This window comes from Stegodyphus dumicola, chromosome 3, assembly GCF_044657685.1.
Source record: "Stegodyphus dumicola isolate Sdum_Otavi_A_Nest chromosome 3, ASM4465768v1".
Lineage (NCBI taxonomy): Eukaryota > Metazoa > Arthropoda > Arachnida > Araneae > Eresidae > Stegodyphus > Stegodyphus dumicola.
Window position 1 is genome coordinate 136139071 of NC_140770.1, and position 14210 is coordinate 136153280.

A 14210-nucleotide genomic window follows, 5' to 3' on the forward strand; every position below is an offset into this window, starting at 1 on the left:
ACATCGCTGGTAATCTTGACCAGTGCCAGTTTCGTAAGCGCACAGAAATTGGTCTATCATTCCGTAAAAGCACTTGAAACAACAGAAAACATAGCTGTTTAAAAGTTAATCGATTACTACAAAAGTATAACAATAAAGTTCAGTGAATGTATTCACTGGACATAAACAAAGCATTCAAAATCTAAAACAGGAAAAAAAATTTTCTTTTCCTTCGAAGTAAAATCCATCGTCTGCAATTCATATTTTGCAACGAATGTACAGTTGTTGAAACCTGTGGGCTATATTTCTCTTTCAGTATCTCATGAATAACTCTTGTCACATGGCTTTGAATTTCTAGAATATCCCGTAATCCTCCTTTTTAGGGCTGTTTCAGGTACATAAACAGAAAGAAATCATTTGGAGTAAGTACCGTGGAGGATCAAGGTCTACAACTCTTCTACGTGCCGTAAACTTTCATAATGATGGCTGAATGCGGGTAGGGAGAAGGAATTAAGAGCCTGCCTTGGCATGTTCTAGATATTCACGAGGGATCCAATGCAATAAATTTGCTGGAACATTGTTTTACTTGTTAGCATTCATTGTTGCTCTTTCTAGCTAACATTTTCAATTTATGAGTGTTTTCGTCACAACAAGGACTCATACGATTACCACTTTGAGCAGCATCTTCAATTGAATCCAGTCCATCCCTAAATGCTTAAAATATTCATAAACTTACTTTCAAAATAAGGCTTCATCGTAAACTTGTTTCTGCATATCATAACTTTCTTTTGGAGATTTACCGAGCTTGAAACAGAAGTTTGAATTGTAACAGCTTTAAATAGTATTAAAATCTTGTAGTTTAAATAATTTAAAGAGATGAACATTAAATTATTTGTGAATGGCAATATTTGAAACCAGACTCGAGTGCCACGTGCGACTCTCGCACGAAGAATGTAATTTATTTTTAAATGTTAGAATATGTTTTCTTTTCTTGTTTGTATGTCGCCATTTTTTTAGTGTTAAATAAAAGTTATTGCTGTGTTCCATCATTGGAGTTGCTTCATATTGCCAAAGAAGTATTACAGTCATAATTATTTTGGAGGCACTGACCGAGATCGAATAATCGTGCGTATTTTTATTTTATTAGTTCATCACTGAACGCAATATTAGTGATACCAGATTATTACTTCCTGTTAATAATAAATTGTCTTATTTTATTACCGCATTTGATATTATATTTAATATTCATTTTAGTTGTGCAGACGGTAGATATATATATTGCTCTATGTTATTATTCTTATTTTAATCACAATTAATGTGGTAGAGAGAATGAACTTCATATAATTTAAATATTTCATTTTTGAGGTATACGTACTTAACAAAGTGCATTTAATTTCGTGATTCCTGACTGCATTAATTAATTAAAGTAATTGAATTGAGCTATTTTGAGGAAATATAAAGAAAACAGTGTTCGTTAATTTTAAACATAGAAACAATGTCTTACTTAGGAAGAGCTCGTAAGGAAGATTTGCAAAATCTCGCGGCTGAACTGGGAGTTCATGTCACTGCAGATTTGAAAATAGTCGATTTAAAACAGAAAATTGTTGAAAGTAGAGATTATGATGAAGTATTCGTCAAAGGAGTCTTAGACACAATAATAGAAGAACGGAAAGAGAGGGAGGAAAGGGAAAGAGAAGAACGTAGGAGACAGAAAGAAGCGAAAGAGCGGAGAAGGAAAGAACAGTATGAATTAGAGAGATTAAGACTTGAAGCAGAGACAAAGTCTCAAAATACCGGACAGATCCGGCCGAAAACGGAGCTGCGTCACCTTATGCAGAAATTCGATGACAAGAAAGGAGATATCAGTCTATATTTGCTATTGTTTGAAAGGCAAGCAGAATGGGCTAAAATTGATAAAGAAGAATTTGTATCTCATTTACTAGGACTACTTCCTTACGAAGTAACCCAGTTAATAGCTAGAGAACCCTCCGATAAAGCTAAAGACTATGAACACGTGAAGAATTTATTGTTAAGACGGTTTAAACTAAGCCCGGAAAAGTTTAGGCAGAAATTTATGAAACATCAAAAGAGTACCGAATCCACGTCGGTGGATTTCAATTATGAAATAGAAAATTATTGCAAGGAATGGGTGACTGGTCTAGGAGTTAAGACTTTTGATCAGTTGCTAGATTTGATGGTGATTGACCAACTTAAGCGTCGAGTTCCTCCTGAAATTCGAGATCATTTTCTTGATGAGTGGGTAGAGATGATTTCATCTAAAAAAATTAGCTGAAAAACTTGATGCCTATGAAAACGTTTGCGGAAACTTTAAAAAAAAGCCTGTAGTGGATAGGCAGAAAGAAAGATACAATGCACTAACTCAAGGTAAATTGAGTTCAGATAATAAAAATAAAACTGAAAACAAAATGTCATCAGGATTTAATACGCAAAGCTTGTTTCATAGACCTAGAAGTCCACGTCCAGATGATAAGTATGAAAAACGAAAGACGCCACAATGCTATCAGTGTGGATCCTATCAACATTTAAGGCCCCAATGTCCAAAACTTAAGAATAGTACTGAATTTCCTGCTAATCTTAACAGAATTAGTGCAAAACCAGAGGATAAATTTCTATTACCTTATACTACTATGGGTTACGTAAATGGTCATAAAATTCCTATATTAAGGGATTCAGGTGCTAGTATTGATATAGTTTGTCGCAAATACATCACGCCGGAAATGCTGACAGGTGAAAATGTGTGGGTGCAACAGCCATTAGACTTGAATCCAACCTGTTTACCATTGGCTGAGATCGAACTAAATTGCGATCTTGGGCGAGTAATAACTAAGGCTGCCATTATTAGAAATGAACTCGACAAAGGAAGGTATTTATTAGGCAATCGAACTTTTGCACTGTTGAATAAACAAGGAAAGGAGCCTGATAGTTGTCCTCACCAGGTTAATGCTGTCTCTACTAGAGCTCAAAGGAAAAGAGAAATAGCTGAAGAGAAGCTCTTGGAACCGATGAAGGAAGAAAATAAAGCATCCAGAGATGTTTTTGAAGAAGAAGATAATTTACCGGAACTAAATACGGAAGATGAAGCTCTCATGAAACTGGTAAAAATTGACTCAGAAGAAATTGCACAACTTCAGCTTGCTGATAAGGAACTGTCTAAAATCATCCAAGAAGTTAAAGAAGGTACATGCAAAAATGAGAACTATAGTCTGACAGGAAAAGAACTTTTAGTTAAAAAAACGACGGATAAAATGGGCTTTGAAAGACAGCTTGTCGTTATACCTGAAAAACTCAAGCCGTCAATTATAAAGATGTGCCACGAAGGAACTTCTGGTCATTTGGGTGTCAAAAAGACCAAAGACAGACTTGCTAGATATTTTTACTGGACGAGGTGTTACAAAGAAACTGAAGATTTTGTAAGAGCCTGTGATGCTTGTCAGCGCGCTGGAAAAGGAAATGACAAAAAGAAGGCTCCAATGACATTAGTACCAGTAATTTCCGAAATATTCACTAAAATAAATGCCGATGCCGTTGGTCCGCTACCTATTTCGAAGACTGGAAAAAAATATATTATTACAGCTCTATGTATGTCGTCCAAATATCCAGATGCTGTAGCGGTGACAGACATTTCTTCGCCATCTGTGATTGATGCTTTCTTACAGATTTTCAGTCGTGTGGGTTTCCCAAAAGTGATCCAAGCAGATCAGGGGACCTCTTTCGTCAGTGCTTTGACAGAGGAATTTTTGGAGCGTTTCGGCATTAAACATGTAAGAAGCTCTGTGTATCATCCGCAGAGTAATCCCGTTGAGCGATTCCATAGAACGCTAAAAAGGGTGTTAAGAGTCGTATGTATAGGAGCGACTTCGGATTGGGAGAATTATCTACCATCAGTTCTTTTTGCTCTCAGAACAGTCACACACGAAAGCACTGGTTTTACACCAGCAGAATTAGTTCATGGCAAAAACCTACGAACGCCAGTCACTTTACTTTATGAACAGTGGCTAGAACCGATTGAAGAAAGTAATAATGTTGTCAGTTACGTTTTCGAACTTATTAACCGAATGAAGAAATGCCAAGAACTTGCCGTGGAAAACATGAAAGAAGCTCAACAACGGAGGAAAACATGGTACGATCGAAACGCAGTGAAAAGAGAATTTGCTAGAGGAGATTTAGTTCTTGTTTTATCAACGAATCGTCAAAATAAACTAGAAGTACAGTGGAAAGGACCTGGAAAAATAGAGCAGAAAATTTCAGAAACCAATTATATTGTAAGTTTCGAGGAACAAAATGAGCCAAATCAAGTATATCACATTAACATGCTTAAACCATATTACAAAAGACCAGAAATGATTAATATGATAACTGAAGTGGAAGGAGACTTAGAAATGGACATTCCTCGTTTACCTTCCAATCCAAGTATATTAAATTTCTCGGACATCATAGAGGAGAATGAACTCGAGAAAAGGTTGAAATCCGAGCAAATAGAAGATTTACGAAAGATTTTATGGAAATATTCTGGTTGTTTTTCAAATAATCCTGGACTAACAAACTTAGTTTGTCACGATATTGAGCTATTAAATAACGAACCAATACAAATAAAGCCATACAGACTGTCACCCCGACAGACTGAAATTCTCAAAAAGGAAATACAGAAAATGCTCGATCTTAAAATTATAGAGCCGGGAGAATCGGACTATACATCTCTCATGATTTTGATAGAATCTTCATCAAAGGATCCTCGGCCTTGTATTGATTATCGTAAACTCAATGCTGTTACTAAAACTGAATACTATCCTTTGCCTAATATTGAAGAACGTATCGAAACTGTAGCAAAAGCAAAATATATTACCCTATTAGATTTATCTAGAGGCTACTGGCAAATTCCGTTAACAGAAAGAGCCCAAAGATATGCAACGTTTGTAACTAGTTTTGGAAGTTTCATGCCTCTACGTTTACCCTTTGGATTAAAAAATGCCCCATATTTTTTTAGCAAAGTTATGACTAAAGTCCTGGCTGGATGCGAAGGTTTCGCTGTACCATACCTGGATGACATTGCCATTTACTCAGAAAACTGGGAAGAGCACCTTAAAAACTTAACTTCTGTTCTAGAAAGAATACAGAAAGCAAATTTACGACTAAAACCATCAAAATGTAAATTTGCACAAAATCAAGTGAGATACCTAGGCCATGTTGTGGGACAAGGTCAACGAACCCCGGATGAAGTAAAGATCCTGGCTGTAAAGGAGTATCCTACACCTAAAACCAAAACAGAAGTACGTGCTTTCTTAGGACTGGTAGGGTATTATCGCCAGTACATACCGAGATTTTCAGAAATTGCTTCACCCCTCACGGACGCTTTGAAGGGGGTAACAAAAAAAGGAAATATACAATGGTCTGAAATATGTGACAGAGCTTTTAAAAATTTAAAAGAGTTGCTATGCAAGAAACCAATTCTTTATGCTCCCAATTTTGATAAAAGGTTTATTATACAAACCGATGCCTCAGACAATGGCATGGGTATAGTACTATGCCAATTAGATGATGAACAACGTGAACATCCTATCTTGTATATAAGCAAAAAATTTACTAAGTTTGAAAAGAATTATTGTACTACTGAAAAGGAGTGCGCTGCTATCATCTACGCTATCAAGAAACTGCATTTTTATCTGGATGGTCAGCAAGAATTCTTGATTCAAACTGATCATAATCCTTTGGTCTGGCTACAATCCAACGCCAAATGTAACTCTAGATTGATGCGCTGGACACTCTCATTACAACCTTATAATTTTAAGGTCATTCATCGCAAAGGATCTTTGCACAAGAACGTAGATGTTCTGAGTAGAATTAAGTAATGTAACTCTTAGTGTATGTAACCACGTTTAGAATTAATTTTATTGTTTAATGTATGCTCAACTAATGTATTTGAACGTTCTCCATTTCTTTCTTTTTAAATGTAGTGTAAAAGTATTGTTTAAAACTTAAAATTTTTTGGCCTGAAATTTAGAAATTTATAAGAGAAATAACCTTTGCTCTTTAAGCAAATGAGCAAGCCGAGCTTATTAAACTGTCAAATTTTACAGAACTTTTCCCTTCGGAAAAAGTCTCTCCGTTGGGGGAGAGGTTGTAACAGCTTTAAATAGTATTAAAATCTTGTAGTTTAAATAATTTAAATAGATGAACATTAAGTTATTTGTGAATGGCAATATTTGAAACCAGACTCGAGTGCCACGTGCGACTCTCGCACGAAGAATGTAATTTATTTTTAAATGTTAGAATATGTTTTCTTTTCTTGTTTGTGTGTCGCCATTTTTTTGAGTGTTAAATAAAAGTTATTGCTGTGTTCCATCATTGGAGTTGCTTCGTTTCGCCAAAGAAGCATCACAGAATTCGTTCGCTGCTCCATTTTACAGCCACTGGTACACGATTACATAGAAATGTTAAAATACGTCATAAAGTTACCTTTTCCGCATTTAGTCATTCATACAGGACTGCACATGTATATCTTATGATATCCTTCATCAAACTTTGTTGTCGTACCTCGTATATGTAGGATGGCATAGTCTTTATGGCTTTTTTCTCAAATAATTGAAATAAAATCAGGTATGGTAGGAATGAGTTTTTTCTGTTACAAAAATATATCATGTTAAGAAGTTATTCTTGTACTGTGTCTTTACCTAATCTAAACCTTCATGATTTCAAAAGCTGCGTTGTTACTAACGTGGAGATAATAACAAAAGATGAAGAGCTATATGAATGGTCTTTGTGGAAAGTTCGAGAACTGTGAAGCGTTTCTTCTGAGAAAAAAACATCAAGAAATTGGCTGCAATCTTGGCATTGTCCATAAAAAGGAAAAAAACCACATATAAGTAAAACGTGAGCGGTTTTTGTTTCGTAAATTACTTGTTCATTTTGTCCAAATTCAGATGAGTCAACGTCAGCCGCTTCACTTTTGAAGTGAACTCTTCCAGTTATTCAAGATCGGGTCACCAAACGAAACAAATCATTGCCTTGTTAGACTCGCGAACGTTAGGAAGATCACTTTAAGCTTTTCAATAATTTTTCTGAAAGAATACGTTAAATACGCTCGATCATAAAAATTCATTGTGCTTGAGAACATTTCATTTCCATCTTGCACCAAACAAATGGTTTTTAAAGCTACAACATAACAGTATTTGCAACTGAAATTCGTGTGATGTATTGTGTGCAATAGTTAAGGATATGATCTGTTGAAACAATTTGTCATTAGTATCCGTTTTGTAATTTCCACAATTTTTGAAAGTTTCATACGCATTGATTTTTGAATTTTCCCATGTAAGAGATTGATAGCTAAACACCACCGAATAAAGAGTCGGATTAAGATTTTGAGTGGCTCTAAGCAGTTGAGAGGTTTGGGTACCCTCACATGTTTGATTTGGTACCCTCCCCATGCACCAGCTTTTCCTTCACTCCTCCTTTCTCTTGGTTTTGATTTAGCAGCGTCATGCATTCTGTGATAAAACCGGCAATGGAAATTTTTTGGTGCCCCTTTCTTGAATACCTAACGACCTTTTTGGGGTGCGCACTTTCCATAAAGCACGTGCTTATAAGCTTAATGGTTGATCCAGACTTCGCCGGATACATTGTGCAAGATAAAAGCTGATACTTGTATCAGGTGTTTAGTTAGTGACGAAAAAAGTATTAATCAAAATATTTAAATCTTATCGATTTACTTTATGATTTAACGTAATGGCTTAACAATAAGAAATTAGTCTAACAATTTATAATATTTTCTTTATATTATATGAAATCTTTTATTTTCTGCTTTCAGGCTCATCCCAATCCTAGCCATAACTGGTCTGAACACATTCTTCGAGCTATGCGTATTCCAAACATAATGCACGAAGATGTTCCAAATAAACCTCTTGACTATTACACTTGTGCTTTCAAAAAATCTAAGCTTGATAAGTAAGTGTTGTTAAACAATTTTAACTGCTAAAATAACATTAATTTTTTATCAAATTTAGAATATTGAACAAAGGTAATAAAAATGAAACAAAGAGAGTAGAAGTAGCTTATATAGTTTAAGAAATCAAAATTTATAAAAGCATTTTATCAACTTTATTTGTTTATTTTGTTGATCAGTCAAGAAAACAAGATTTTCTTCTTTCATCAGTACTTAATACTACTTACAAAATTATTTCGAATGGTTCTTTTTACTTTTTTTACACTAAATAATACGTATTGTTTTTATACGTCGTGTATTCTTAGCTATCATTATGTTGGAGATTGTTTAGTGAATTATCACCAAGTCTTTTAAAGTACTACAAAGTCAGGATAAAAGCGTAAAGAACCCTTTATGAACTCAAATAGAGTTTAACTTTCGTTATCAACGCGTGCTAACAGAAGCCAATACTTATAGCTTAAATCAAAACGTAGCGAATGACATGAAAATTCATGAAGCATAGCCTAGCAGCTGAACACTTTAGTTATTGAGCAGGCTTGCACGAACTCGAAGTCGGCGTAAGCAAGCTTAATGGCAAGAATAACTCAACGCTGCAGAACTCTAATCTCTAGAGAATCAAAGTTAGTAGCGTGGCCTTCGAGTAGGCAGAACACGCTCTGATTTGTCTCCCCACAACGCCTTTTTTTTTTTTTTTAAATACTTCCTTCTTCTTTCTTAGTTTGAATATCGCTCATGCTGGAAATTCGCATTCTAGGTGGGGAATGAAAGGAGGTTTGAGAGGAAAGGCACTACATCAGGTTTAATTATATATATATATAAAAGTAGCAAGACAACATGAATTAGAGAGACCTTAGTGGTCAAGAATTTTGCGCACTGAGCTGCAAATTTTTTAATTTTTTAAAAATTTTATAAGTAAGGGGAATGTTTAAAAGCTAATGCTAAAAAAATACATTTGACACTATAGTTCCTTAGAAAAAATGTAAAATCATTTTTTTACATATTTACTGTATATTTGAAATGTTTTTAAATTTTACAAGAGTTCTTTTTTAAATTCTTTGTGCGTTAAAATTTCTTTATTATTTTATTATTTTTTATCACCCATTTTTGATTTTGAAATCATCTCGATTTGTAATTTTTACATTTAGTTTTTACAAGATAGCTTTTACTACTTTAATATTGTTTCTAGTTCTTACATGATTTTACATTTTTGCTAAGGAACTATAGTGTCCAATGTATTTTTTAAGCATTAGCTTTTAAACATTCCTCTTATAAATAAATATATATATACTATATTATAAGGTATTTCTCCCGCCTTCCTAGCCTGCCCTCGTGGTGTGCTGGTCTGCGCGCTGTGTGCGTATTCCAGAGGTCCGTAGTTCGATTCCCGGCGAAGGCGTTGCTCATTTTTCAATCTCTCTTGCTTCCAAAAAATCCTAATGTCTCTACAATATATATATAGAGAGAGGGTGTTTCATCAAATCAGTTGCAAACTTTCAGGAGGGAAGAATACACTTAGACGATGGAAAATCACATAGCAATGCATGGTCGGAAACTCTTTTCTGGCGTGGTAGTGACGACGCAAAACATAAGAAAGGAAGGACAAGAGCAGGGTAAGAATATAAGTTTATTATGCTTAGCGCAGCGGAAACCAAGAAATAAGAATAAAAACAGACAATCATCATCAAAGAAGATGTTCGAAATTACGTTCAAACGTATTCTCAACATGGGATCGGCAGGGGTAGTCCGGTGCATTGACTAGCAAGATCGCCAGACCTCACTTGCATTAACTACTTCCTCTGGGGGTACGTCAAGACATTGCTGTACGAAACTCCCCGTTAGAAGTGCAGAGAACTTGTTGCATGCATCGTAGCAACTGCTGAAGAAGTGCGGGACATTCCAGGTTCTTTCCAGAATATCAGATCTTCCATGTGCCGGAGATGTGACGCCTGCATCAGGGTCCGGTCTCGTAATTTCAAACATCTTCTTTGATGATGATGAACGTTGTCTAATTTTGTTCTAATTTCTTGATTTCTGCTGTAATAAGAATAATAAACATGTTTTTTCACCCTGTTCATGTTCTTCCGTTCTTGTGTTTTGTGTTGTTACTACCAGGCCACTAATCGACCATGCACTGTTATTTGATTTTCCATCGTCTAGATGTACTGTATGTCTCCTGAAAGTTTGTAACTGATTTCCTAAAACACCCTGTATGTGTATGTGTGTATATGTATGTATATATGTATTTTATGATAGCTATTTTAGTTGACTGGCCGCTCAAGCATCCAGTTTGTTAAAAGATTACATATAAGAGTAGTATGATTCCATATTACTTCAAGAAGGTAATATCAGAGTTTTCTATTTATTGGATTATTTTATCGTCAAGTCTTCGTATAGTACTTATTACATTCTACTTAAGGGATTGAAGTGGAGGATTTTTCTATTTATTTTTTCCGCCAGTGATAGGATTTGCGTATTTGTGCAGAAGTTTACTTTACTAACTCAGATAGCAGTTACTTTATCTATCACAAAAACCTGGTACCTTTGATATGTTCTTAAATAAACTGAAAATGTGTACATTCGTTTAGTAGAACGGATTATTTCAGTAGAACTGGTTTAATATTAAAGAAAGTAGATGATATTTTAGAACTTTTTTGTGATCTTTTATGAACTGTGATGTTTCCGTCTTGCTTTCTTTTCTCACACGATGTCTTATACGACGAAATTTACCCCTTGCATTGTTTTCTCCGAGATACTTTTACATGTAGCCCTTCTCCTTTTAGTTGTTTAATTATTTTATGAGTTTCAAATAAAAATTTATTTTATAATTTTTTTAAACTTTTATTTACATGAAAGACAGGAAACTGTATCTATATCCATAAGTATGTGGGTCGCGATGTATCCTGACTACATGCGTGTGGGTTATGTAACTAAAAGATGCAGGAAACTTTGGATTAAATAATATTTTTTTTTCTATTTTAGATTCTTGGGCAGTGATAATCAAGATGAATACTTCAGCCGTACCCAGAGAATTCGTATCGTGCATGCTATTTTGCAGACCGCAGCTTACGGTAAACGTCGAAGAGCACAAATTGGTATCGATAGGTTAACAGAAGAAGGAGCTTACACTGCTGCGTTTCCCCTTCATGACGTAAGTTCCTTCAAAATCTTCGTTTCATTCATTTTCTGAAAATTCTTCATATGTAATGTAGAATTTAATTTCATTTCTTAAACATAAATATTAAAGTTAATATCAATGCCCAAATGCAGGAATGCGCACATAAACAATATGCGATTCTTGGAAGTTAGTTGCTAAGCTTGCATAGTTTTTAAAACAGGAATATACAGAATAATACATTGTAACTTCTAAAGGTGCATAAATAATTGAAATTGCTTGTTATGAAAACTACTAGCTGATCTTAAGAAGTTGTAGAAGCTTTCACGCGATGATGTAGCCGTCATTATTATTACAGTTTTGAGGGGTAAAATTAATTAACTCTGATCGGCCCTGTTGAACAGGTTTTAAGCCGTAGACAGTCAGGGAAAGTAAAGTTGCTCCTTCAGCAATGACTGAACAAACTCGTCGACTCAGTGTCGGTTCGTGTTTCCTTCGCTGTGACTAATGAGTTCTTATAGCAGGTTGGCATAAAGTAAACATTTAACTCTTTGGCATAGGTAAAGGCCAAAAGTCTGTTCCTCTGAAGCATCTAGAACGCTCGAGTATACGAATTTTGTTGGAATAGATTTCCTTCCACCGTGCCTAGTAGATTGCTGCACCGTTAATAATTACTTACTTAAGCGATTACTTCTCTCTTGCACTTTTCTATGTGTAGGATTTCCTGGAACTTGTCTTGTAGTTTAGAGACACACCGAGCTTTTTTGGCGTATAGTAGTAGTGTTGGAGCTTTTTCTTTGAAAAATGGATCTTGTGGTGAACTTGCAGCTATATTTGGAGTAACCCGACTTCTAATCATTTTATGTTTTCTCCTTTCTTATAAAAATTATTTTAAACGACCAGGCGCACGAGTAGCTTGTATTTTAAATTCAGAGAAAACTTTTTCGAGAATTTCCGTATGGACGAGATTGTAGAAATAGAAAATGCGAGATGTGTTCTGTTGCATCAGTTTTTTCGTTACTTGATAATATAGTATTGAAACCGATATACCTCAAAAGCATTTCCTGCCATCTTGCAATCTGCTGAGAACCGAAATCAATAACAAGATGAAAGGAAGTTTTTGTTGCCTCTCTTCTTCCGATTTCGATGAATAAATGAATCGATAAAACTGATATATCACATGGGTGCTTCGCCATACAAGAATGCAATACCTGCCTTAAGAAAGATGGTGGTGAATTTCAAAAACATGTTTGTTATTCTGGGAGACTGAAATGACGTTTATCAGCAGCTTTAGATTTGGATATATGGATTGCTATTCTGAACCTGTATCAATATGGTATTTCTTGAAATGGCTACGAAAATTTTAAGCAATAAATTTGTAGTCGATGACTAGAAAACTGTTTCGAAGTTTCGAATTTTATGGGTGTAACCCCCATTAAAACACACTTGATTCTTGAGAGGAATTTTTATTGTTTTTAATGGTAACACACTGATGCAGTTTTTAACCTCCAGTAAGGACGTTCACATTAAATGTAAATGAAATATATTAGTCATTTTCTTTGAGCTGAATTTTTCACTTCCTTTAAGAAATAAAGAAAGTATTGAAATCGTGAAAAAATTCGGGTACCATATTTCAACTAAAATATCCATTTTGACGACTCTGGAATCCATTTGAACGATGTTTTTCCGTGACATTTGTACGGACGGATAGAATAAAGGGCTCTTTTTTCCAAAACGAATTGTAAAACAGATTTTAAATAGATTCAGAAGAGTTTTTTTCGCGAGTAAGTAAGTACATACGTACTTATGTATGTATCTCGCATGACTGAAAAAGGAATAGCCTCAGGACTTTGAAATTTTGTATATGACACTACAATAACATGCAGTTGGGCACCTGCCTTTTTGGTTGCAATCAGCCGCACCAACATATAAATATATATATATATATATATATTAATCAATTTATTTTCAAGTAGGTTATTGAATATATTATCTGCTTTAAATAGCTAAGTTAGAATTCTATTGAAATATATTTACTCATTAGCATATTTAAAACTGAATTATTAAAAGGGAGTAATTAAAAGCGAAAGTGCAACCAACAAACTAAGTAATTAAGTCATTATCGCCATTGATGTATATTATATACAAGGTGATTCTAAATTGTTTTTACAAATTAAGAGAGGTGATAGTACTCATCCAGATGAGCAATAATTACCATAGAACATAGGGTCGCATTCCACTCTTGAGAGGCAGAAAAGTGGAATATTAGAATTCCAATAGTGTGGGAGATCGAATGAAAGAGACCAAAAATTGTGCAATCAGTTTAGTGAAAAACTCACAGAGGGTGCACAAAACGGATAAAACCGAAAACTTGGCGTTCGAGTGTTAATTCGAGTTCAGACTTTGAAGGCAAACACTCAGATGCACATCTTTGGTTCGCTAGGTCTCAACCTCGCAAACGATTGTAACAAATTAATTATCTAATCAAGGACTTAATATAATCAACTAGCTCCATCTTCCGCTGTATGCCGAGATTAAAATGAAACGTTCATGCTGTGTTCTGGCTGTCAGAACTTCGTGTCCAATAGAAGGGCGTTTCGAGTAGAATGAGCGCAGTACAGTAAATCCAGGAGGACAGGATAGAAGATGGCGAAGGGAGAAACAAAACTGCTACCTTTAATAGTATCAAACCTACCTTGAGTTGGAGTTAGTTGATAATATTTAGCCCTTGATTAGATAAGTAACAATGCAATTTTGTTGCAATCGTTTGTGAGGTTGAGACCAAAGATGTGCATCTGAGTGTTAACCATCAAAGTCTGAGCTCGCATTAACACTCGAACGCCAAGTTTTCGATTTTATCAGTTTTTGCACTCTCTGTGAGTTTCTCACTAAACTGATTGCGCAGCTTTTGATCTGGTTCATTCACTTTCAGAACACTGTTGATGTACATTAATTCTAAAAAATTTAGTCGCAGGCAGTTTAAACGAGGAAGCGAAGCGAGGAGTTGTTAGCAAGGTGGATTCAGTCAGTTTGTGCACCAACTTCAGTGTTTCTTACCGAGTGGGACCAAAAGTAAATTTTCAGTTTTGTGCGCCGAAAAATCTGTCTTCCTACCCTCTAGCCAAATTGCTTGTTTTTGCCTGGAAACTGTAACTTTAATTA

General features: G+C 35.0%; 1 protein-coding gene across 3 annotated transcripts in view; it reads left to right on the forward strand.

Annotated features, from left to right (window-relative positions):
• Positions 1–14210, forward strand: part of LOC118183632 (anoctamin-7-like) — a 383713-nt gene that overhangs the window by 246418 nt on the left and 123085 nt on the right. For all 3 annotated transcript variants that reach the window (XM_035353229.2, XM_035353228.2, XM_085813343.1), the window contains 2 exons: positions 7802–7938; positions 10916–11084. In XM_035353229.2, coding sequence (XP_035209120.1) covers positions 7802–7938; positions 10916–11084 — 306 coding nt within the window. The remainder of the gene's footprint in view (positions 1–7801; positions 7939–10915; positions 11085–14210) is intronic.